This window comes from Pagrus major, chromosome 15 (genome assembly GCF_040436345.1).
Source record: "Pagrus major chromosome 15, Pma_NU_1.0".
NCBI lineage: Eukaryota > Metazoa > Chordata > Actinopteri > Spariformes > Sparidae > Pagrus > Pagrus major.
Window position 1 is genome coordinate 18059029 of NC_133229.1, and position 27196 is coordinate 18086224.

At 42.1% G+C, this 27196-nt stretch overlaps 2 protein-coding genes across 2 annotated transcripts in view; one reads left to right on the plus strand and one right to left on the minus strand.

The window, feature by feature from the left end:
• Nucleotides 1-1473: 1473 nt before the first annotated feature.
• On the minus strand, nt 1474-9165 carry asrgl1 (asparaginase and isoaspartyl peptidase 1). Its single transcript, XM_073481301.1, has 7 exons — nt 9111-9165; nt 7576-7771; nt 6590-6732; nt 6156-6310; nt 5329-5450; nt 3790-3900; nt 1474-2937 (listed from the first exon to the last, which is right to left on the minus strand). Exons 2-7 carry the CDS (start codon nt 7760-7762, stop codon nt 2723-2725), a joined length of 933 nt encoding a protein of 310 aa, XP_073337402.1. The 5' UTR covers nt 7763-7771; nt 9111-9165; the 3' UTR covers nt 1474-2722.
• A 4579-nt stretch (nt 9166-13744) lies between these two features.
• Nucleotides 13745-27196, plus strand: part of rims1a (regulating synaptic membrane exocytosis 1a) — a 93521-nt gene continuing 80069 nt past the window's right edge. The window contains 2 exon segments of the mRNA XM_073482088.1: nt 13745-13905; nt 17949-18023. Of these exon segments, the coding sequence (XP_073338189.1) occupies nt 13745-13905; nt 17949-18023 (236 nt within the window).

A 27196-nucleotide genomic window follows, 5' to 3' on the forward strand; every position in this document is an offset into this window, starting at 1 on the left:
TTGGGATGGCAATGACGGTCAGATGGCCTGTCTGTTTCTCTGACAGGAGAAGATTCAAATCTTTCAATCAATCTTTCAAACAATTCAATCTCAATAAAGATCGTGCAAGCATCCGCAAGCGAAACAGTTTATATATACAGTGTACATTACTGAAGAAGACCATGGGAGTTGAGAGCGGCGTGTGTTTGCACATCTCAGCAAACGTGTGTTTCGTATACACGAGAATGCAAACACGGCAGAGAAGAGACAAAGGGAGGGAGGAGAGGAACTGCAGGTCAGATTTCACTGATCTGGTGAAGTGGCAGAGAATCGATGACAGAATACAGATTTCTATTGACAAACTGGAGAACTGGGGACGGTCAGCTGACGTTGTTTTTGTGACGTTTAGTATGGCATCTCTCTAAGGTGGGTATCTTAAAACCTGGGGAAATAAACCAGAACTATCTGCATGTTTTGATACTTTTTTGACCCTTTAAAATAACGGGTGGAGTAAAAGACATTTTAAAGTTTCAAGCCACAGCAGCATCAGGGAGGTGATTTAGAGACTCGGTTTGCATCAGGTGTACTAGCTCAGAGCCACTTCATGCAGTAATAACATTTATTGTAAAGAAAAGGTTTTACACTGCTGCCCTCTTTTCTCATTGGCCTCATCCTCTTCCTGTTACTTCCATCTCCTGTCTCCCCAGCTATGCATGTACTGTATTATGCATGACTGAAGGTGGAAATGAGCCTTATTCTATCTTTTACTGCAATCGGCCACAAAGTGCCAGGTTGCATGCATTCTTATTAAATCTCACTCATATGTGGATCATCCCTGTCGTTTATTTCTGTTGCCATTGTCGATGTCTCCTGTCTTTACAAAAACCAGGAGCTGCGGTAACAAAAGCATCCCGAAGTCTGTCAACAGTATAGGCGTGCTGTGGGATCTAGCTAAAGGAAAAAATAAAAATAGCAGCTGATTCTCACCTCCTCAGCACCCAGAGCTTATTTATAACACTGCACTGCAAAGATGAATCTGATCACATACTGCACTGCCTCCTGACACGGAGGTCACAAGTGTCCAATGACAATGCAGATAAATTATTGTGAATGTTCAAGTGTAGTCCAAGTCCAAAATAGTGATGCACAAGTAGGCTGAAGCTGTAAATGACTATGTGCAAACCTGTCTGTTGGAGAGAGATCTATGTCTGCTCCCATCCAAGACACCGTTGGACTTTTACCAGGGAAGTGATTGTAAATCTTTAACAAGTCTGTTTTAATATAAAGCTAAAAAACCAAATGGCTCAGGGTTTGAGAGAGAGATGATTTCCCAGACAGAAGTTATGACACTATGTGAGGAGCGTTTCAGTGTTGATTTGTACAACAGCCCCACCTAGTGGATCCAAAGGGCAACATAGAGTCAGAGCTTCTTAACACATCAGTTCACCTCTACACACAGCCTTTCTGGGTAAATGAAGCATGAAACCCACAGTGTTCAGGGATTAAAGGTATTTATTGTTGATAATCAGTGTTTTCATAACACAGAGCTTCAGCATTGACAACGATCATCCGATCAGCAGCACCTCACAAATACTGGCTCTGGCTCGGTCACACAACATCACTGGAAAAATCACACGGATTCTCTGTGACAATACCGAGGTGCAAATCCTCAATATCTATGAAATAATACAAATTTCATTACACAACTTAGTATGATCAGATGATTTTCCATCTATTACTCCAACTTCTCAATAAAACTACGTATATTTCTGTCAAAAGGTCATTTGAAAATCAAACTCACACAAAAATATTCAAGTATAATCAATTTCCTATTCATTGATTTTTTAAGTTAATACAAAATTCTCCATTTTGCTGCCAAAGGTTAAAAATCTGATATATAACTATACCATCTACCAAATGTCCTCAATCATCAAAAATGAACACATTTAAAGCTTGAATTAGTTTAATGACTTGGGAGACTGGTATAGATGGATATCTGAGCTTCCACTTGTCGTCTAAAGATTCTCCTGAGTTGGACGTACATTTTGTAGCCCACGTGGCTTTTATTTATTTTTAATTAAAAAAACAAAATAAAATAAAAATATTTTCACAGTACATTTACTCAAGTTTTGTGTTTAGGTACAATTTTGAGGTATTTGACAACATCTTGAGGCTCCATTAATTTATTTTATCGGCAATCAGAATATGACTTTTAGGTACTTTTATTACAACATTGTATTTTAATGAATCTAAACTTTGGTAAGAAAGACAGTTCCATAAAATAAATATTTAGCTGGGGGCTAAAAACACATTTGATGTTGATAAAAAATATTGTTCTGTTTTTGTTCCGGCTACTTTTGTGTCAATATTGTTGTCTGATGATGAGTTCATCACAACCTGCTTTCAGAGTGTGACACATCTCCAGGTCGGAGGTCAGTGAGCTCCTGCTGTAGCTACATTTCCAGATGTGGTCTCTACAGTCATGTCAGGGTCTATTTCAGGGGGAGCAGGGGAAAAAGCTGCCTGCATGCTGGAGGTAATTTCATGATGGGTGGTAATGGGGATAATCAGTAGAGCCTTCCTCTATGTTTCTTCCGATAACAGACTGTGTGCTCACACCTCTCTCTTTGCATTGTATACTATCATTTGTGTTAGTATTAAGTGGTTTTAGTATTCTTGTAGAGTACGTTTTTGTCCCATTAGTGCGAAATTTCACCAGTTTTTCACTAAGTGTGATTTTCTGTCAGTGTGGAACATCGATGCTCTGCGTGAAGTGTTCCCCAGTGTACAGGCCGTAGTGCAGGGTATCCTTCTGGGCTGCAGCCCACGCCATCTGCCGGCTGGAGAAGCGAGCAGCCCAGTGTCCCTGAGGGTCCACCGTGATCACCCCACCCAGCCCATCCGCTCTGGACTTCATGCAGGCCAGGCCTAAATCACTGGCTGCCTCTACTGACTGACCTGAGAACAGAGGGAACAAGAAATGTAGTCCAACAAAAACTGAAGTAAAGGCTCTCATTGTGGCTGATTACTGGCCGCTAACTCGCTATCCTGCACCGTCCACTGGGAGAGAATGTTAAGCAAAGTCAGGATCCTATCAACAAGTTTCCTGGGGAGGTTACTGGGGAAACAGTTAAGGACATGTAATTTATACAAGGCATAAATAAGCTGATGGAAAAATAATTATCTGGTTGTAATGACTTTCACCAAAGTACCTGCCTGTCATTACAGCCCCGGACGGTGGCGGCAGCAGCTGCTTTTTAAAACTCTTTGCTTTCAGAGGGAATCTTCCTGTAGGTAGGCGTTTTTCAGGGTGATTACCGCACAGCCCCTCAAGACAGAGGAATAGCGCCCTGTTACCATGGCAAGCACCAGTTCCGGTTAAAAGAGAGGATGCACCCATTCGCGTAAGTTATCATTACTTGAGTTCAATGTACACTGATTCAGATTAATTTATTCAGGTTTGTATTAGGAATTTAATACTATAATTATAATAATAGCTGTCTCTGGGGAAGGGGTGATATCGGCTGAGAATGCCTTGGCTACACTACATGACTTTCAAAGTCGTGAGATCGCTGTACTGTTCACTCGCTTGCCAGTCAGCCTCTAATCTTTTGTGAGTGATCTCCAAAATCTGTTGGCAAGTGGAAAATCAGGGTTTAATTCCTGCAGTGTGAACTTATTCGGCTATCTGCCTTTTCCTGCTCCTAACTTTCATTATTATAACTGCCTATAAAAATCTAACTTAACTAAACTACCCCACCGTGTATGCGTTACATTTAACAATTGTGTGTGTGTGTGTGTGTGTGTTACCTTGCTCCATGTGGTACAGGATGTGTCTGGCTAGAACAACCTTCATGATGGCTTCTCCGTGGCCTGTAGTTGAGACTGCTCCCACCGTGTTGTCAGCAAAACCTCCACACCCTGACACACACACACACACACACACACACACACACACACACACACACACACACGCACACACATACACACGCACAATTTCAAAGGCAGTGACAACATGAGAAAAAAAATCTGGCTTTGAAAATACACTTATTTTATATTAAAAAACAGCAGTTGGTTTTAGGATGCAATTACACATCAATTTCACTAGAGGGGACAGTAATGCTTCAACTCTTTTCCTCTTGAATTAATCTGTAGCAATTTAAGCCAACTTTGACACTTAATTGATCACTGATCAAAGCTACAATTTAGTCTTGTCACGATATCCTAATTTTCCATTCTGGCTCCATTACTATGGAAGAGGAGCAGCAGTTAAAGTACTCTGGATTTAAACAGCACACAAAATATGATTAACAGACAGAGACCATTACAGGTTCCCTGTCATTTAAACATTTTTGTTCAAATCATCTGTGAGTTTGTGCCTTTCATTGAAATGATGACTGAAAAGTTTCAACTTTTTATCTTTACCAGATAGCCTTTGTTGTTAAAGCCAGACGTCTGTTTCAGAGAGCGAGGCTGTGACTTGGCCACTGACTCATGACAGTCGAATCACTCATTTACTGATAGTGACAGATTAGACAGGGCTGAAGCGGCCAAAATCCACTTGCTGTTGTCTACTAAAGCTCAGTATAAAACAACTGTATTGATGATTCAGCCCCTGCCACACCAATCTAAACTTATCTTCTCAAATTACATATTACTCATGCAACATTAGGGTTATTGGTATAAGCCAGTCAGCGTTGTGGCTCTGACATAATGAATCTCTGTTGGTATTACACTGGTTGTCTACTGGAAGACCTTTTGACCAGATTCCAAAGGCATTTGACATGATGCAACCTTTTCTGCATTGTAAAACATGTGTCAGGACTATTGCATAGTGTGCTGTTAGCAAAAATAGAGCTCAGATGCTGTGTTTCCATCAACGTGTTTGTATGAGTCATTTTGAAGTATCGCATTTGAAACAGGCTAATTCAAAAAGCTTCCTCAAGTTCCCCCCCAAATTAATACAAATTAAAATTACTCTTACTCGAGTTCCTTTTTGCCTTTTTCGAAAGAGAGTTCATGCACTTAGGAGACTTTTTCTTTTGCTAGAATTCAAAATTTTGTTTCAAATTTGCTTGATGATTACTTGGAAACACAACTACAGTCATCTATTAACCATGCAGGCTTTAATTACTAACTAAGGCCAGTTCGATGCCTTAAACTCTTTGTCATGCTCCTCAGCCCCTGCTGTGGAAGGCCACTGCCATGAAGTGGTGTAGTGTTTGGAAGGGTGATGCGCGTCAAGTGGCATCCACATGAATGCCAGGACCAAAGGTTTCCCAGCATTGTAACAATGCAATGTTATTCACCTTACCTGTTAGTCTTTTTATTGTGTGTGTGATGACTGACCTATGCAGGGTGTGTCGCCCACTCGTCCCTCCATCTTGTTCAGGATCCCACCAGTGGAAGTCGCACAGGCTACGTTGCCCTGGCTATCGACTGCCACTGCTCCAACCGTGCCCATCTTCCCCCTACACAACAAAACACACAGGGACAGCAGAATCATGTTTGGATGACTACATTTTATTCTAAAGGCATAACCAGTAACCTGGTTACCCAGTTATACCAAGCTCAAGCCAGATTAAGGAACACTCCACCAAAGAAAACTTTATCTTGAGTATCAGCTGCTCACTGCTGGTAGGATAAGAAAGGAATGTGTCTTGCTCTTTAGTGGAGAGTGCAGCAGTAACAATGATGACCCAGAGTCACAGCAGCAACCTGCCCAAACATCTCCAATAAATCTTTACTACATCAGCAGGTTCTGAGATATGAGGAGTTAATACCGCGACAAGGACGTAGTGTGTTTAGTTATGATGTGTAGAAACTGTATGGCCTCTGCATTCAGTTAATTGTGCTTTCCTCCGTCCTCGCTCCTCCCTCTTCAAACCCAGAAATCAAAAAACCCGCTACACTGCAATTTTGAAGCGGCTCAAATGTGAAGACGAAGAGGCTTCAAGAAGAGTTTTGAGGAAGAAACCCCAGTTGTATTCTATTTCATTTCACCTCTTGGCCAACTGATCTGGTGAGACACTTAAAGGATTGATTGTTGTCCCTCATAAGTAATTGCAGTCTGGAGAGACTGAAGAAGCTGCTTACAGAGCGAAGTACAACAACATCTCATTTCTAATGGACCATAGCTTATTTGGAACAAAGCTTTAAATAATGTTATGTCTCACATTTGGCACTCCACAGGGTTGGCATCAGGCGCCAGGTTCTTCCTCCAGCGCATGCGGGAGTACTCAGTGATGAGGGACTCTTGGGGCACCTCAGGGACACCCATGGACCGGGCGAACTGTTTGGCACCTTCGGCTGTCAGACACAGATGACTTGTCTGAAAAAGTGATCAAAGTTCACATCAATAAAACACACCTATAAACTATTGCAAAGCCTTGTTGTAGTTGGAGAGTAATGAACTTGTTTTAAGGTCACTTTTCAAACGTGATTGCATAACGATGGTTCTTCTTTGTTTCTTTATGATTGCACTGCAAACTGCAAAGAATCTGTTAGCATTAGCAAAGTTCAGACAAAGATCTGAATTTATCTTAATAAATATAAATAATATTCTTAAATTGACCATTGACTTGACCATCCTATATTTACATGTACATACCTTGTCCATAACCAGTCTTGCTAGCTGGATAGGGTTAGCTATGTTGCGTACAGCAGACACGGCACCACTACCCAGTGTTTTCCCCTCCATCACAAAGGCATCCATCTCCACATCTCCTTTGGCGTTCAGTACCGACCCGCAACCTGAAATACGATTTGAGAAATGATGTACTAGAGTCTTGACTCTGGGGACAAACTCCTAACTTTTTCATTTAGGTGCACCAGGATTAATTTTAATTTAGGTGCACCTAAAAATACATTTTCATTTAATTTCTTCATATATCATGTAAATGATTGTAAACAGGAATAAATCTGGAATACATGTTTTCATTCATTTAAATCACAGCACATACATATCAATGACTAAATTTCAGGCGCACTGGTGTGACCAATGAAAATGTTTCGTCGCACTTGACAGATTTTTAGGTGCATATGAAACCAAACTAGTCGCACATTTAGCAGCAGTGTACAGAGTACAGTGGCACCTCTCCACTGTTTGGGAACAGCTAAGGGTTGGACCAAAGCGTTGGACACAATGACAGAAAACTTAGCAACTAACCAACAGCAACTCCATTCAATAGTTGGGCAGAAGTAAATGAGCTAGAAATAAGTGTATTGCAGATGGAGGGTATTATTAATAATGCAGCAAAAAACTCCGAACTTTCAAGGACAAAAAAGGATTACAGCATAACCAGCTTAGTCAAAGACAAATAAAAGAGGGAAAATAGATAATCCATGAAAACACGCACAAATATGGTGAGAAATGTTTGAGGATAAATCACGGACATATGGAACATATAAGGCATTAGATATAATAGTAATACATGGACAAGAAATATGTGCCATACATGCAGATTTGGATATGTGGATGACTACACTGGCACCTTATCAACGGTCCAGATGGAAGAAGAATGCAGTACATGTAAGACAAGTGGTTTTATGTTGCACGTGGCTTATTACATACAGTAGTGTGTGTTTTCACGTAACCTGCATTGAAGGCGGGGTTGTTCTCCAGATGGGTCACAGCCTCGACCACAGCGTCCATGCTGCTGCCTCCTCCCCGGAGGACAATGTACCCTGCTCGGACTGCTGCGCTCACCCCCCCGGTGGACAGTTCTGACCGCTCCTTCGGGATATGACCCGCGCCTCCATGGACCACCACCACTGGCAACATGTCAATCACCTGAGAGGGAAATGTGGAGAGACAAGATGTAGACACTAGTTTTAAAGGTGCTCCAAGCAACAAAAAGGATGTGAGTTTCATGTGCTGCATTCATGCCTCCGTCTGCTCCACTGTCATGATTCCTAATAAACACTTCCAAATACAGTTTCTTTGTGCTGATCAACTGAAACATCAGAAGTAATACATCTTCTCTAGTTGTGTCTTGCTTCTTCTAATATTACTGAGTGCAACTTGATTTCAATATCCAAATAACTAGAGACCATCTTGCTGTTGATGTTCCGACCCATGACTTCTCAAGTAGTCATTACTACATTATTACATGAGTACTCAGTTAAACTGGTAATAACATCTGTAATAACTTTTGTGTAACTTCAGAAGAGTGTGTGGTGATTAAAAAAGATTGATGTTGCAATCTTTAGCACGGCCAGAAGTCAGCCAAGAGCGAACCGAATAAACCAGAACTGTTCATTCTATTCTGGAAGGCTGGATCTGACCCAAACTTGGGCCAATTCTGGCTTATTTGGTTTGCTCTTGGCTGACATCTGGCCATGCTATGGCCTGCTTGTGGCTCAGATCTGTCAAACGGCCCACCCAAATGCCATCACACTACACCGAATGTGGGCTGGATGAGGGTGTCTGGTAAGATTATGGAATCTGGGACGCCAGAGTTGAATGGTGGGTTGACTTCTTCGGTACTTGATTGAAAAACAAGACACAGCAGCTTTTACATTGCTTATGCAAACTAACAAAAAAAAACATCCTCACTCATATATTGCTGTACAGTACATGTATAGCCCTATGTATTCAAGATTTGCTAACTGAGCTACATTGTCAGTCATACCCAGCTGTGACTCACACAGCAGCTAAGACTAACGAGTCATATATGACAGAAGACAAAGTTATAAAATATTATACATTACTAACTGGGGAAATAGTCGTTTCCTACCTCTGATTTGTTTTTATTCCACAGTTATGACAGAAGTCCTGGTTCTACTCCTCTGGGCTGGTGCGTAGCTGGGCAGCCTTACATCTGCAGGTGCGACTAGACCCGAAAAACAAGTCCTCTCAGGCTATTTATTGACGCTGTTTGAATGAAAGTTTAACTCCTAGTCATATGATATTACTTATAAAATAAGCTACTATCTCTACCTGCTGTCAGTAACAAAACTCGCTGCCTCTCTCGGTGAGCTGTGTTGTGTTTTTAGAAAAAACAACCGTGAGAGGCACGGTGGTTCCGGCTAACATTTCTGTGGGTCAGCTTTGCTAATACCGCAGACGGTCAAGAAAGGAAACGAGCCAGGGATTTTATGAAGATTCCCACTGCACCTGCTGTACATACCCTGAAAGTTGTCCTGTTTGCATGCAGCTTTATTTTGGCCCTCGTCCGGAGATATTGAGAGCGTTCATTTACTGTAAGAGTCGTAAAGTTGAGGAGAAGCAGCAGCACTTCCGGGATGTGACAGTAAGGGTTTCGAACACTTTCAAAATAAAATCCTGTTTTTCTAAATAACATGCAGCAGACTATATTCAACTTTTATTATGTTATGCTAAATGCTTAAAAAATATAAAGAACATGAATGAAAAATATATTTGTAAATTCTTTTTAATAAATTGGCTTTCACTGAGGGAGCATTAATGTTGTTCTTCCTCTTTTATGCAAATGAGAAATCCATTTAAATACATGTATATTATAATACATAATATTACTAGATTTACACCGAATATTTTATATAATAATAATAATAATAATAATAATAATAATAATAATAATAATAATAATAATAGTAATAATAATAATAATATCAGTAATAATAATATAATTACAACTGGGCTGTTCTTCCAAGACTCTTCAGACATAAACATACAGTTTTAGCATACTTATCTTATTCCATTTTCATGGCACTGTTGTTTTTTTTTTTTTGTTTTTTTTTGTTTTGTTTTTAAATATAGCGTATCTCTTACCAATGCCAATCAAATACAAAGAAACCAAAGCACATTGGACTGAAAGTTAAATGTTACGCTACACACAAAACCAAAAACTAAATAAAACATAAAAATTTGCAAGAATTTAGCTTTCTTAAGTTTGTGTGAGCAGGAGGGGCCTGAAGACACAGCCCAGGCAGGCTCCGGTGTTGAGTCAGTCCAAACTGTGTGGTGTCTGCTTGTGAAGAAGTCCAGTATCAAGATGAAGAGTGTGCTACTAAAGCCCAGAGGGTTAAGTTAGCCCATCAGTTTCATAGAGAGATTGTATTGAACGCTGAGCTAAAATCCAACAAACAACATTCTGATGTGGATCTGTTGGTTCTGAATGCATACCTGTGAGGGTCCGGACTGGCTGGGATGTTGCCTTCGATGTGCTGGGGAACAAGTTTCTCAAAAGACTTCATCAGAATGGGGGCGAGAGCCACAGGGCGGTAGACACATGAGGCTTGTTAAGTCTGTCATGAACAGTGTCTTGTGACACTGATTTGTTAAAAAAGTCCCTGATGACATCAACTAGCTGACTGGCACACAGTTGTAGTGCATGGCCATGGATATTATCAGGCCCCACGGGTTTACTCATATTCACTCACAGAGGATGCTTCTCAGATCTGCTGTAAATACTCACAGTGGCAGGTCCTTTTTCAAATACCTTTTTAGTGCACTACAGGTTTTGAAAAGCAGACCTGATATAGTTCACTGTGCAACACCTCATTTATCAGTTATGAAACAACTCCTGAATGAAGGTGGTACTAATGAACAGATCACATTCTACTGACATTATACTCTCTTTGGTCTGTCATTCATTTTGACAAGTGTGCATTTTCCATCTTCTTCTCCATCGCTGGTTTTGCAGCATTGTGGGAGGGAACGGTTCTCTGCCTTCTCATGAAAGTGAGACATCTACAAGAAAGTAACTTATTGAAATGAGAAAGTTGTAGTTGGATGTGTAAACTATTCGGCTGTCTCCCTGAAGACTGCTGCCCTAAATAGGAACCTCCTTTAGGCTGAGTCAGAGCTGTTGAGCAAGTATGCGTTGTTGCATATGCGCCCGCAGTAATGTTCAGGATATTGTTTGTCGGTTTGGGCATGTTATGAGATGATGACGATGATGATGAAGGGTTTGTGCTAAGCCCGGGTTGTCTTTATTCTTCATGCCTATTCTCCCAAAATGCTACTGGCTCCAGACTTGCACTTAGTGCTGCTCTCAGTACACTTCTCCCTCGCATGTGTAACAATGTTCAGTGAGCTGACCATGGTTCTGAAATACAAACAGAGACTTAGGAGCTCATTTGATATTCCTCTATGAACTTACACAGATGCTGTCTGACCTGGACTCAGCTGATTTACAACACGGTGAGTAGGTTCCTGTAGGGTCCCCTTGAGGGTTCCAGAAAAAATGTGGCAGAGTCTAATTTTGGTACAGGATCCCATTAGCTGTATAAAAAGTTGTCAATTTCAATTTCTAAATCACAATGGTTTGTGTGATTTACACTCCCGAGCTATGGCAGATTTGCGTGCATCTGAATAGTGTGTTGTAACATTTAGGAACCCCTCTCAAGACCACACAGCCTATAATTAAAATGTTGTACACTGACATACTGTAAATGTCACACTATAGCCATATGTGTGCATGGCGATGTGGTAAACCTCAGGCTCCCTTCTGATTGTTTTACAGCATGAGGAAGTAGTGTGTGTGCGTGTGTGTGCTGGAAGGATGGATAAGGAGGAAGGACAGAAGGAAGGAGTGGAGGGAGAAGAGAGAGAGAGCGAGAGGGTGGGAGGAAGGAGAAAAAAGGGGGATGCGCGTCATTCTAACACGCAATCATTGGTGGGAGAGAGGAGGAGGAGGAGGAGAGTGCACACTCTCACTGTGAAGGGTTTCAGACAACACTACAACATGGTTCCTTAGACTTGCATTCATTTTTTCCTAATACACAGCATCGCATTCATCACTTGATTTTCGACCCACTTCATATACAGATATGCATATATAGATGTACATTTCCTTTTCATTCATTTTCCATTGTCTTATCACTTTACACTCTTCTACACTGCAATATTTACTTTTTTGTTGGTTGCAAATATGTTCTACCTTTTATTCTACTTGTGCTCTATTATCCTTGACACACTTAAATAATGGTTGGGGGTATGATTAAGAGCTTGTCTTATTAAACGACTCAATTTAAATCAACACAATCTGGACTCAAGTACCACACTACACTATACACTATGCAACTGGATCCCTTACTTTAAAAAAAAAAAATTGTAATTAAACCATAAATATAAATAATAATGTAGGGATGTAATGAGAATGTAATTAACTTATAGCAATTATAATATATTAAGGCATTTTAATTGATTTTCTGCATGGTTTAAGAGGGTTTTAAGATGGAAAATATTACGAAAGTCAATGTAATAACTTTAAAGGGCCTTAATCTTTCATTTAAGGTGAAAATTCAGTAATGGTTTTTGCTTTATTTGGACAACAAAAGCTTTTACCCCTTATCAACCCTTAACCCAGGTAATACCCATTAAACCCCCCTTAATACATAATAGTTTATGAATTTAGCTATTAATACATTTAAAATAAAGCCCCAGTATAAACCTGAAGTTTACCCAAAGAGTAAGTAAGAATAAAATATAGGCTATAAAGTACTACAATAATATAAGTATCAAAGGTCCCTTTAAGTAATAGATGTTAATATAATAAAGCCATCCTTTAATGTCTAATTCAAGGGCCTGAATTTTTTGCATTAAGGTAAAAATTCAAGAAGAGTTTTCATATTATTTGGTCAATTTACAGATGTAAAAGCCCATTAAATACCCTTAATCCATCCACACATAAAACCCCTTGATTAATAGGCCTGTATTTAGCAATTTACCACAAAATTTGGGTTCTTGAAATTGTGCTCAAATTAAAAAAAGTATAAATTAAGTAAAAATGAAGGGGCACCTGTAGTGTTGTATTTCTTTAAAAGCCATTTGAAATAAACCATGAAAGCATCTATAGCATATATATATATATATATATGTGTATATATATATATATATATATATATATATATATATATATATATATATATATATATATATATATATATATATATATATATATGCTAAAGCTGCTGTTATCACAAACGTGTCTGAGTTATGAAGGTCTTATAAAACCCACAGTGCACCCTTAAGAAACCCTTTATTTCCTACGTGTGCTACAGGCTGGCGTGAGCGCGCATCTTAACGGTGAGTGGAGCCCCCCATTCTCAAATGAGGGCTGCGCGCTCCCGCCGCGAGAGAAGTGAACGCGCTTGAGGGGCTGCGGTCCCATTGACGGTTCCGTCTCCCTGACAGCAGCATCAGCATCAGCATCAGCATCAGCGGCGGCGCTGGAAAACAAGAAGTCGCCGCCTCGCCCCGCAGCCACACAGCCAGCCCAACGGACCGAGCGGAGACCCGAGCCACATCCAGGGGACCCCCCTCTCTGCCCGGCCTGAAGGAAGGAAGCGAGATCCCCCTCCCGTGTGCCATCGTCCCGACCGACCGCCGGAGATATGGGCTCCCCGTAAAACGGAGGTGGTGGAGGGCAGAGGCGGGCGGGCGGGCGGTGGGAGGGGGGTGGGGGGAGAAGACAGCGGAGCAGCAAGAGGGAGAAGGAGAGGCTGAAAACGGCAAGCGGGAACCGAAGCGCTACCACCACCACCACCACCACCACCACCACCGTCACCGCTGCTACTACTACCGGAGCTAGCACCGACTCTGCTGCCGCCGCCGCCGCCGCCGCCGCCGCCCTGGGTGCCCCCCGCCACCGCCATGGGAACTCCGCATCAGTCGCTCGAACCGCCGCTTTGTCCGTGGGCCATGTCGTGATCCGTGGGCTCCGCCAGCGGGTTTTCTATCCGTGATCCCGACCGAGGCGAGGAGGAGGAGGAGGAAGAGGAGAGGAGGGGGGGAGAGGGAGGGAAGGTGGTGGTGGTGGTGGTGGTGGTGGGGAAGATGTTCGCCTCGGTGGGCCCTCGGGGCGGCCCGCGCCCACCCGTCGCCCCGGCCATCCCGGAGCCGGACCTGAGCCATCTGACGGAGGATGAGAGGAAGATCATCATGGCTGTGCTGGCTCGGCAGCGGGAGGAAGAGGCGAAGGAGGAGGCCATGTTAAAGTAAGAGAGAGAGAGTAGAGAGAGTGAGTGTGAGTGTGAGTGTGAGTGTGTGTGAGTGAGTGAGTGTGTGTGTGTGTGTGAGAGAGAGAGAGACTGGGCCTGGGCTATTTCCGTTCTGAAGAAGTCCATCCACCTCCGTTCTCTCTTATGGATGTTTCAGCACTGTATCTGACCATGCATGCATGTGTGTAATGTTGGTGTGTGTGTGTGTGTGTGTGTGTCTACATCCTGCAGGTCACTCCACACAGAAATCACTCACTCACTCACTCAGTCACTCACTCAGTCACAGGCCCTCACAGGCTACAGCTGTGTGCCGGGGACAACATGCAGGGGCCAGTGTGGACCATGTTCGCGTCCGGTTCGCAGATTCTCGCGGCTCCCGTGAGAGGCTCAGTGAGTGTGGCGGTGGGTCAGGTGCAAGTTGCTCGGGAGGGAGGAAGCATAGGTTGGTGGGAGGATGAAGGGGTGTGTCACCATGCCCCATCATCGTCAGCAGCGTCACACTCCTCTCCATAAGAACTAATTTCTCATCTGCACTTGCCTCCCTGATACGACCACTATCGTTCACACCAACGCCTGAGTCAAGCGGCGAATATCTGGACTTAACTTGAGATCTTTCGTCTATAGATGCTGCATGAAATTGCAGAAATCTCACTGAAGCCTGGCGTTGAGAGTAGTAAAAGTAAAACCCTCCCTGTTGGCTTTTATCTGTGCAGCATCCATCTCAACAGCTGCTGTTCTCAGCTCTGGGGTGCGGTTGAGCCTTTCCCAGCCGTATGCACTGTATGTAGGCCAGTGCTCTTGCAACAGACATCACACAGGCTGTTATAGAACCAGTAGGCCTATAACAGGGGGGAGAAAAGGTGCCTGTGTCATATCATTTTGAATCAGGAGTGGCTTATGATCACTGTGTGCATCCACCACCTCCTCCTCTATACCACCACCATACATGCATGGACAAAAACTCTCCTTCCAGATTTATTTGTCACTGTGATCGGCGCAGAAATGAACTCGCGTCCACCTCCCTGCCAGAAAATGCATCAAGTTGAAACCTTTCTCACGTTTTCTGCATGGAGCTGCATGCATAGATGGGCAGATAGAAAGATAGACCGACCCACCTAAGCGAGGCGCTCCTCAAGCTTTACGTCCCTGTTCTATTTTAAGCCCTCTGTGCGGACTGATAGCCCAGCACTGGAACGGAAGATCGATTCATTGCATCTAAAGAAGGAAATGTCCAATATATAGCTCCGGCTCTAAGTGGCTATGCATCATTTTCATCAATGTATTAGAGAAGCCGTGGATTCAGTCATGCCACACTGTAGCGGCTGCAAATAAGGCAGCCTGTCAGCACATACATGTCTTGAACTATAGTGGCTTCAGCGCCGTTTCCCCCTTTCATCACTGAATCACTTTGGATGGAGATCGCCATAGCTAAGCAGTGTGTGTGCGCGTGTGTGTCTTTACGATTGGGTCTGCACTGAGAAGCTGCACTGGTTGACTAATACATGCATGGTGAGTGTACTAGCAGTAGGGTAGTGTGGGTTGTAATGCAGAGAAGCAGAGAATACACTACTCTTACAAGCATTTGAAGGTATGCTCACCATCAGTCTTCTTTCTATTAAAGCATGTAGGTTCACGGTACATGTATGCAAACCTCCCTGTAGGTATATAGCCATAGCAACAGTGATGTAATGGTAAATACATTGTGTGTAAACAATGACGTCCTGTCAATAATTATCATCAGGTAAACTGGAAAATGATGAGAATTTCCTGTACGGACAGATAGATTGATGAACTATATTCCATCTTTTAAAAGCCTAAATCCCTGTTACATAAATACAAAAGTTAAGTAGAGGAACATAGTACAGTAAAGCTCCTCCCTACAGCAGCACAACAGAGCTACAATGATCAATGAGTAGCATTCCCTCGCTGTATTATGAACATAAGAATTCACCTTCAGGACATAGAACAAGAGTCACGACTACTCAAGGTGTGTGCATCGGTACAGTCGAGCCCCAGTGATCAAACTTATTGACAGTTCAGCAGGTAAGATACAGCGGCTGTCCTCACTGCACTGAAGTGATGAGAGAAAATCAGCAGAGGTGTTTTCTTGCATCGCAATCACTCCACGTCAGCATTGGCCTCCTCAAATCAATCGCGTGTTTTTATTTTAAAGAGAGCTAGCATGTTTCGCTATGCTTAGCTTAAAGGTAGAAATACATGCCGGAGTTGTCTCTGCCCTGAAATCAATGCGAGGAGAACATACTACGTAGTGGTGTTTGTGCGTATGCTTGCATCTTTAACGTACATTGCAATGTGTTGTGATACTTGTCATCACTTTGCTGATCTCCCCATGATGTAGCATGAAGTTAATAACATCAGTGTTGTAATCTGATATCTAAATAAAGTGAGTATGTGTGTAAATGTCACTGTGTAAAGTTTCCAGACGTCTGTGAGCCATCTCAGAAAATCAGTCAGGCTCTTTCTTATATTCAAGAGTGACCTTAATAGACAGTACCAATGGTTTTACAGGTTTTAGCCCATTAACTACTAGGGATACAGCGATCAAACTTTTTTCCTCCTGATACAGTTTCTGATACTTAAATCTGCCAATACAAAAGTAAGAATCCAATATCTGTGATGTCTTTTTTCCTCTAAATTACATTACATGCCCTTGTAGAACTGATTGGCATCATTTTTATGGAAGGTCACATGAGGCCAGGTATCAGCAGCCTCTGGTGAATGAATGCAACCAATGCAATTGGTGCTGATTACAATCCGTTGGATTACATATATTAGATACAATTCACATAGATTTAACACCACAGCTAAACACTGTGTAAACCCTATTGTAGAAATCTGAATGTGTTTTCTCCACAGTTTCAGTGGGCTTCCATTTATTTTAATACAACATGAAAATCTTGAAAAAGTAACATTAGAATTAAAAGCTTGTACGGTTCAGACTCAAATCAATCTGCACTTCAGCTGTTTTACTGTGTAATGATAATTTAACAAAGAAAATAGAGCAGACTTGATGTGAAGCGTGTTTAAGGAGTTGCTTCTGAAATATGAAAACACATCTACATTTTTAAAAAGGTGTAACACACAGTTGAAAATGTAGCGTATAGCTGACTTGCAGTTAAAACTTAAAACGCCTTTAATTTTGTACTAAGAGACCAAACTCCAGTAAATAGCCCACACCTAAACTTCATTTCAAGATGGTATCACTTAACCAGTGTAACCTGATGATGTCAAATCTGCCGCGCCTCAATCACTTACTTTAAACAGTCAGTACAGCAGAGGATGGTCACAATCCATGTGGAACAAACACACATTCCTAATATGCAAAAAGTGTCTCATAATGAGAGGGTTACACACAGTACTGACAATAAAAAAGACATGTCTTCTTTTTTAGACAGCGTGGGCGTTGGCGGGGAATTTCTCTATTGAGTTTCCTCTGTGATCAGCCTGATCAGAGCCCGTCACTGTTCATGTTTATGGATGAGCTGGTTTTGAATCACGCTGTGAATGTGTCAGTGGACATGTTGAAAGCATGTCATTGTTGTCTTAGGCCTGAAGGTATCTCCAACACTGCAGTGAGTCTAAATGAGCTTTCCTACGAGTTTGGCTTGTGTGTAGAGCATTTCCTTTTTTTAGGTTTGGTTCAGTTGATTGAGTGAGAGCGATGTCCTTCCAACTCAGGTGGCTCAGAGTACCTCTACTGACACAGCTAAAACTGTAAGCTTCTACGCCTTAAAAAACAGAACTCTACAATTTATTAGGAGCAAGAACACAACCAGAGCCAACCACAGAAAACAACCTAAGAAAATAAGGTTTTACGAGCGTAAGAAGGCAAAAATACTGACATTTGAGCGCTAGCTAGCTAGCTAGTGCAGCCTAGCTAGCATCTGGACTCAGATTTAACTATATTAACTCATACGACAGAAGAAATGTTCACAGTGCTGTACCGGTCGCAACTTCCGTTAAAAAGTTAACATTGGATATAGGTGCTCAAAGCATTTTCCTAACTTCATGTGTTTCAGAGAAGAAAAGCCTATCCAAGCAAGAACGGTGAACCTGGTTGGGCAGAAGAAGCCTCCGCAGCAAAACGATGTCCGGTGAGTGACAACAGTTGGTATTCAACCACGACTCAGTATCAACTAGCTGATGTGGAATTTGTCTGTGGCCTCGAATGACTTTAAAATGTGTGTTAATGTTTGCTTTTGCGTCACTTTAACGTCATCTCACCCCTGTGGCCCAAAACAACCTCTAATTAAAAGCTGGCAGTCTGTCCTTTTGCCTCACATCCATGTTTTGTTGTGAAATCTGTTTTACACCTCGGATGAGTCAACAATATAGAGGATGAACTCGTGTTCTGTGTGACTCAAGCCATTATCATGCAATTTGTGTGATACTCTAAATGGAACGGTATTGCACCGGCACCTCATGTAGACTTTTTGATTCACTGTATGTTTAGGAAATATGCCTCAGTTGGTGTCACTGAATATACACTCAATGAAGCCACACGTCTTTACCTTCTGAGTGACTTTACGTCCTGTAAAACACGTCCAAAGCCCAGTTGCTGTCTGCCATCGATCAAAGTAGTTTCTGGCGTAAAGATGGACACGGTCAGTGTGATAAGTCCAGTCCAGATCCTGTTGAGTCATTAGAGACGAGCTGATGTTGTCGGACTCCTCCGCAGAATTGCTTCTTAGTACTGGATTCAGATGCTCTGGGTGTCTCGCAGGTTGCTCAGGTCTTACCTCTATCTGGAATTTCACATGAGCTCTGGACAACAGATGAATTATTTATGACTGCTGTGATGTATTATTGTATTGGCCAACATAGTAAATAGTTAAGCACTTGTATTTGCCCATAGCCAAGCCAAGCTTACATAACATACTGTAAGTCATTTTCTGTCTGTGCATCTGGAAAGTTCTTATCCATCATTTGAGTCTGCTGCTGTTTTTTGGCCCCTGGTATGTTAATTAACACTATTCAGTTAACTTTTATCGCCAGCCATTTATCGAAAGGTCCAGATTATGAATATGTGGAGATGGAAGTCAAGAAAGTAGCACAGTGATGCTGGAAGCTTGTCACGACTCGCAGTGTCAGCTGGCAAACTTCTTTGGCAAGAGAGCTAACAACACGCTAGCCGGCTGGGAACATGCTAGCCGTGGCCAGTTACATTGGCTCTCAAAGCTAGCTGGCTCACAGCTTGATTGGTCACAAATCAGACAATACAGCTTATTCGAGAGACATTGCTATTTGTAGCATTGACTTCTGTCTGTTAAAGTTCCCATGAAATGGCTAGTGGAGTGCTATAGGTACGCATTTCCTGTAAAAACTGTTAACTACCTAGTGGCAGCTACAATTAGCAGCAGTTAGCGGCTAAGTTATCAAGTTGTGTTTTTGTTACCCGTGAGGCATGGCCCCCAGTAGAAAGACAAACTTTTTGCATTGTCCCTATTTTTATACACCCGTAACAGTGTCATAAAAATTAAGAAAGTGTTTATTGAATGCACAAATTGGAATACACTCCCAAGTTTACAAACTAAAATAAATAATATCAACAAAATTACTATCTTGCCATTGCTCAGTCTTATAGGGGTGCAAAGGTGAGATACAGAACAAGAAACGTGATAAAAACAATCAAACATTGATTTTAACTTCATGGGATCTTTAAACTTCTACCTACCATGCGTATTTTTTGCAGCAGTTTATACTCTTATAAAAATGATCGGGCTAATATAGCAAAAACATCTTCCAATTGGTCAGTTGTGCAAGTTGCACTTAGGAGCAACGTTCAGCTGTTTTAAATGCCGTAACCAGACCTTTACTCTTCATTTGTGTTTTCCTCACTCCATCACTGCTGATAAGCAAGAGCAAGCTAAGATACTGCACAATAAATGATTCAGTCTAAGAGCACCTCAAGCTAGCTAAATGTGTTCATGGCACACCCACAAAAATATGCTTACTAGTTAAGTTATCCATCCCTGCAATCTTTTCCCACTTTGCATCAAACTACATTAATGGGCTTTTTCAGGTCAACAAGGTCGCAAAGTAGGAAGGATTATATTGGTCACTCAGGGTTGTGAAAGTAAGAACTCATTAATTTTCTGAACAGACAGCGTTAGGGGACAAGCTATTAGAGCATTTTCAGCATTTGGATGGGCACCAGTTGAATCACTAATTAAAACAGGATTGATACAAAGTCAAAGGTACACGACTGTACACAATCTTTAGTAGAGAAGCCAAGCACAAGTTCACAGCAGTGATGTGGTAATCCACATCTAATCACAGAGGGTAACGTGTTGGTTTGTTACCAGTGTTGACGGGACGAAGCAATCTGAGTCTGATGGAAGTGCAAATCTTTTCACACTGGTGCCAAATACAAATTAAAGGGAAGACCACCACTTTGAGCCACCGGAGCAGCTTCAATGCTGGAGGGATGGATCACCATTTTACCTGAGGATATTCAATATTTTGGTGTTTTGATGACGGCGCTGTCAGTCCAAAATCTCCCACAGGCGTTGAGTTGGGTTGAGATCTGGTGACTGCCACGGCTGTAGCGTATCAGATCATTTTCATACTCATCACACTATTCAGTGAGCCCTCACACCCTCTGGATGGGACATCACTGAAGAGACCATTCCCAGCAGGATAGAAATGTTTCACCACAGGATAAAGGTGATCACTCAGAACAACTTTATATTGATTTGCAGTGAACCTTCCCTCTAACGGGACCCAAACCATATCCCCACAACATAATATTTTGTGGAGCGCTTCCATCCTTTTTCCAAGCTTAGAGGTTAGCTTTTCCTGAGACAACGCCTTCCATCTCGTCTCCAATTAGCGTGAATTGGATGCTTGATGGGTTGGTCAGGAGCAATTCTTTATAATGGCTCTGCTCAGTGATCATCTTTCCTTCACCACTCTCTCTCTCTCTCTCTCTCTCTCTCTCTCATGTGTGTGTGTGTGTGTGTGTGGCTGGTTATTTGATCAGCGGTTGTTAATACAGACTTGAATTGCAAACGTTACTTGAAACAGACTCTGTCGTTTTCACTCTTTGATGTTATATGAGCATCTCCGTCCCCGCTGGCTTATTTGCACGTCGAAATGCCAGTTTCCATGCATTTTTGTTCGCTGTGACTTCTGCAGCCAGTAATGTCTCTTTTTTTTTCTGCCACACAATGATCAAAGGATAAAGCTTGTTTATGCTCTATCTGTGGACACTGTATGTGTGTGTTGGAGCGCGCGTGTGTTGCTGGATCAGAGAGTGAAGTGGGATTACGGAGTAAGTCAGCTGGAGCACATCTGCTTCTCTGAGGAATCCCACAATACGGCCCCCATTTATAACATTATACAATCTGTGCCTTTTCTGGTCACTACTCTCGACATAATTCACCAGACATTACAGTCAGTATTCCAACCTTCTGCCGGGGCCACTGAACTGAGATAACATCATGTCTATAAAGTGATTTTTAATGCAAACCACACTAAAGCAAGAGGACGGTTGAGCTCCTTGAGGCAATTGTGTAATGTTTGTCTGTGACTGTTAGCCTGTGTGAGGACTGGAAACAGTGTCATGTTTAAAAAGTAAAAACACAAAGGCTTTGGTGGTGTTGTGTTTGTGCTTCTGGTACAGTACAACCATTTCTCAGGTTCAGTTTTACCCATTTTTTTGCAGGAGTGGAAATCTAGAGGCACTTGATTCCATGTGGTTCTGATTCAGGGGGCTAGGATGCGATTATGAAATGAGTATCGATGCTTCAAGATTCATGGACATTTTAGATTTCTATACATGATTTATTTTTTTCTCACTGTGACTACTTAAATAAATAGATTAGTTTACTTCCTAACATTTATTACGTTTGTTACCTTTCATCGTCCAATTGGTTCAGCTGTAATGAGCGTAACTCCGGGTCTTGAAATTGTTACAGGTGATGACGATGTTGTTGTGCTCACATCACATGAGGTCACCACCCTTGAAGAAGGGAAAAGATAGCCAATTCACCAAATCAGTCTCAGAAAAGGTACTAAACTGTTTGTAACTCTGATTAATAATTAACTTAATAACTACAACCAATATTACCATAACAGCTAGTAATGGTTGAAGGATTTTGGAGTTCTTGACAGAGTAGAGGTTGGCAACATTGTACTTGTACAATATTAAATAGGCAGCTTGAAGGTTCAAAGTCTTTTATTTAACACAAAGATGAAAACACACTAACTAACATGTACTATATACAGGTGTGTGTGTGTGTGTGTGTGTGCGTGTGACGTGATGCCAGGTTATAGAAGATGGTTAGTTGCATGCAAAGATCCTGAGTCTGTGTGAAGCATCATTCGACTAACGTCAAATTAACCGTGTAGCAAAGCAAACTACCAATAACCTGACCTGAGATCACAATAACACCAAACAGTGAACAAACACATAGATTGAACACACGTGCATTACATCAACCAGAGTTAAAAGTCCTGTGCTTAGCCTTGCCATGCTATGCTATCTAAGCCCAGTTCAACGTTACCAGTCTTTGAAGAAAAGGTGCTGGTGGTTCCTTGGCTGATGAGCCACACAGGAGAAGGTTGGGATGTTGAACAATGCTGTTCTTGCTGTGCAAGATCTGACGAGAGACAGCAGATGGAGGAACCTGGTCACTCCTTTCCTTTGCAGGGATAGCAGCTTGGTGCTTACTTGCTTGGTGTTCCTCAGAATGTGGAGTTAGCTGGCAAGCTTTGCGTCGCAGCTGCTGGTGCTAACTGATCTGGAATACTGGCAGGACCTTGTGTCGCTGCAGTGAGGAGAAGTTCTTTGGGCCTGCCGGAAATGTAGCTTGCAGCTCTCAGCAGCTGTTAGGCCCAGAAGAATCCAGAAGAAGAGATCTTGAGGGCAGGCAGCCCCGTGGGGAGAGAGGTGGAGAAGCACTTGGAGAAGAGAACTCGAGGAGAAGAGAAGAAGAGAGAAGAGAACGAACAAAGGAAGGAGCTGGAGTTTTGACTATCTGGTCAGAGGGGGGTCTGTCACCCTGACCAATAGTAGCTCAAAGCTGAATTTGCACCTAGGCGTGAAGACTGGGGAATTCTGGGAAACTGAGTTCAGTTCAGAGCCCATTTTGAAATCCACAGTGAACGACTTCATCTGTGGGTCCCAACAATGTCGAGAATTTGGCTTTAAATTTCGGATTACTGACCTGTCTGCATCTCAGCATAGAGAATCAAGATGCATCTAAGAATCAATATTTTACCCCCACCACTAGAGCTTGTGCCGGTACCCGAGCTTTGCTAACACAGCAGTCGCGCTGTGCTAATTCAGGTCTCTGTGAACACAGCCTGGATCTTTATTCCTCTGTCTGTCAGACTTTAAGTAGGCTAGTATAATTAGAGAGTACAAGAAACAAAGTTGAGTTAACCTATTTACTTTATTGTCAGTGATTAGCTTTTGTGCTTATAGTAGGCTAAGTTAGCAATTCTAATTAGCTGGATAGCTAACAGTGAGAGAAATTCAAAGGAGCCAACTGGTCGTTGGCGGACTCAGTTTCTCATTTTTCACGTCACGTACAATCCACTCACATATGATCAGTAAAAAAGTGATTCATACATGTGAATTGCTACAATTGTTACACCAAGTTACTCTGTTTGTGAAGTTTTGACCAATCATAGTTGGAATCTGGTGAATCACCTGGACATCTACTGACAAGGTGTGTTGTTACTTGAAAATGTGTATCAATCAACTTTTTTTTAAAAAATATCAGTAGAAGGATAGTGTCATCATGGAGTACAGTGGTCATTCCTGTACTCACTCAGTAATTTAAAAAAAAAGCTGAGGGAAACCCTGGATGGCAGACATCAACTATTCATTGTGTATTTCTGAAGGCATAATGTTTATTCACAGAATCATTGTAACGTCTGTAGTAAATAAAGTGGGCAGGGAAACCTGGCTGTCGATGGTCAGTTCCTGCCAAACGCTTGTCAGGTTGATCAGCTCAGTCGAGACAGAATGGACTTGAGCTGTTGATTGAGCTGCTGGCAATCTGAACGCGCTGTAAGAGAAAAAGGCTCGTTTTAAACTTGACCACTGTGTACTTTTGAGTTCATCTCTTGGGCTTTTAAAACTTTTAATAAGCCCAGGAGTTGTAAAAGTTTCTTAGTCTGTAGGGGAACATGTAATCCTTAAGCTGTAGTTAATCACCATATGCAAGGCTTTCAAGTGATAAAATCACAATGTCACAATATGTGTTATTAATGACCTTGTGTTACTGAATGCATTTTAAATTAGCATTTTTTTTCCCACCATGCAATACCACATGTTTATTAGTCATTCAACACTTGGTGTGTTCTCCTGAATCTTGTGTTAATAATGCAGTATTTCTGCATATCAGTGTTGCATGGTCCTCGCTCCACCCCGTCCCTCCCTCCAGCCACCCATGTCTGCACACTGAACCCCCTGCCTCTGTGCAGGCAACATGAACGTACTGCAGCGTGAGGGTGTTTACACCTCACATCACTGCATGTGATTGGCCAGGTGTCCCCTGATAGCAGGGTACCATGGCGATGGCCCAGCAGCCCTGTAGTAACCTCTGTGACCCCTGGGATTGGCGAGGAGTCACTTCCTCACTTCCTTCAGGGATTGGCTGTTATCCTGGACTTCCCATGAGTCTCTGCTCCAGCGGGGGCCGGGGGAGGGACACACTCTCAGTTACATTTCTGTATGTTTGAGAGAGTTCGATCTTTACTGGATAAGACACAAATTAAGCCTTGCTTTTCATTGTTTTTTTTGCATTCCTCGACAGTAATGACCATAAGTAAGACAACTGCTTCTCGCCCTGTTGGAGTTCATTGCAGGAATGCTGCCATGTTACACTTTTATCATAACCACAGCGACAAAATTAAGACTAATAAACCCAAACTGTACTTTAAGAGCTTTGTCATGCAATGAGACTGATCAGCTGTAGGATTGATGGTGTCATGGATGTGAAGCACTCTGCAGTTTCTGACTATTCCCCAACAGCACTTTGTGAGAGCTTTTGAAATGAGGAAAATCACATTAAAACACAAACTTAGCGTTGACTAGTTAATGTTTTTCCTTAAAAATCACTGGCCAAGGTCTGGCTGCTCTGTTCTGTCATCTTGGTTTGTGTGAAAAGATTGGCTGATAATCGAAGCTCTTACTCTTACTCAGCTTTACCGACCAGGTGTAAAAACATCCTGACATGTCTCCATTCTATGTGGCACAAATAGTGGGTGTACATCATGATAAGCAGGCAAATGCAGCTGAGAAGTCACCGCTCGTAAAAAGCCGTACGGGGGAAAAACAAATGCTCCTATTCAACTACGCTCGTAGGAAAGGAAATTACAGTTTGACTTTCCAGTAAATGTCAGCATTTAAACGATGCAAATTGGTACCTTAATACAAAGAACATTAAACATATATTAAATGGGATGGTTTTGTCATTTCTTTAAAAGAGTGCATCCCCCTCAGACTGAGCTCTGTATATGTGTGGGTACATGGTAATGTGTGAATATGCACTCCGTGTGTGAATCTGATTGTTTGTGTCGAGGAGTGTTTGGGTATCTGTGTGTGTGTGTGTGTGTGTGTATACATGCTGTGTGTGTCTGTGCATATACATGCTGTGTATATGTGTGTTTGTGCTGCCTGGCTGTGTATGGCTTTGCCAGGCCATATGGAGCGCTGTCTGGGGAGCACACTACCCACTTAGCTCTGCTGTTGGCTCTGGTGCTCTCTCCATCTGTCCCTCCTCTCTCTCCCATCCCTCCCTCCATCCCACCCTCTCTCTCTTTCTCTCCTTAATTTTTATCATTTCTTCTATCTATCTTTAATTTCTCATTTCTTGGAGTTTGGTCTCTTTTTTTTGTTTCTTCCCTTTCTCGAAGGGATCTGTACTTTTTGTGCTTTATCTCGTCTTAAACGTAATCCAAAAATAGTCTTCCTCAGATTTTTTGTCCAATTACAAGTGTGTGTTTCCAAGGTGTGAGCGTCTTCTCCAGCACTCTTCTTCTCACACTTTTTTTCTTCTATTTTTTGTGCTAAACACTATTGTCCAGCAGCTTCTGCGCTCTTGAACATCTACTCACCCGAGAATGGTGATGTAGTTTGGAGCTTGACCGGCACAGCAGAGCTAGTGAACAGCCTCCTATGGTCCCCACACTGTTGCTCCTTGGTCCTTTTTATTTAAAGGCCAGGTTGGGAGTGTGGAGCCAGTAATCGATAAAATGACCAGTGAGGGGTCTGTTGTTGTCGGCTCATTGACAACAACTGGTAACAGAGTGCATGTTTCAAGCCGCCTCCCTGCTCCACTCTGCCTTTATACATCCCGAGTGACGTGAGGAGTGTCCACAGTTCCTGGAAAAGTCCTGGAGAGTCTTTAATTGTATTAAGCTGCATCTTCGTTATATTATAGGCATCATTATTTATATTATATTTTACTCAAAGCAGTGCTTATAAGGATTTATAAGACATCATGCATGCAGTAACGCATGGTGTGCTCATTAACATTTACTGAAGTGCATCGGGATCAATTATAAGGGGATTATAAGCACTCAGCTTGTGGTAAACTATGAACTGGTGATGGTGAGCATCATATCATGGAGGGCAAACATAAATAGCGCTCGTGGAGAAAAGCGCTATGCTCCGCCTGGAGAAGTTCTGAAATTAACTATGGATACTGAAACTTTGCTGTAGGAAGTGTGACTTTTTTTTAAACACCAAACCAAATAATGTGGTCAGACTGAAGGCAAAGCTAATATTTGCCTTGCCAAAATTTGACCACTCAAGTGTTTTTAGCAGACTGTGTTGTCCTCAAACAGCTAATGTACCAACTGTACAGACATTAACACGTTTGCTAGCAAAGTATGCAACAACTGTGTAAAACAACTCAGCAGCAGACTCATCACAATTGAACATTTTTCTCACAGGCTATTGCTGTTTTCTTGCTAAAAATAGAAGCTAGTGAGCCAAACTGAACCATAGTCGTGACATTAATTTGACTCCGTAGTTGGAAAAATTGCAAAAGGTGTATGTCTGCTAATAAACTGTATAAGTAAACACTGTCGAGTAAACATTCAGTTTAGTCGCCCAAATCAGACATAGGCTTCATCATATCATTTGTTTACACGATGAAGACAAGACATGATGAGATGAAACGTTTCTGCAAAATGACAGTTCGGTTTAAACAGAGTGTTTCTTTATGTTGCAACTTTCCGAAAAAGGAAAAAGACATTCAGTACATCGCTTTAAATTATGAACTTGAAGGGGTGAACACAACACAGT

What these genes read in the sequence shown, in the direction of transcription:
- asrgl1 (XM_073481301.1), bottom strand. Translation starts at nt 7,762, where the DNA reads ATGTTGCCAGTGGTGGTGGTCCATGGAGGCGCGGGTCATATCCCGAAG. An exon ending in CAACCCCGCCTTCAATGCAG is followed by an intron (nt 6,733 to 7,575) that starts GTTACGTGAAAA and finishes ATCGTATTTCAG; the next exon opens with GTTGCGGGTCGGTACTGAAC. An exon ending in GGGCGACACACCCTGCATAG is followed by an intron (nt 3,901 to 5,328) that starts GTCAGTCATCAC and finishes TGTGTGTGTCAG; the next exon opens with GGTGTGGAGGTTTTGCTGAC.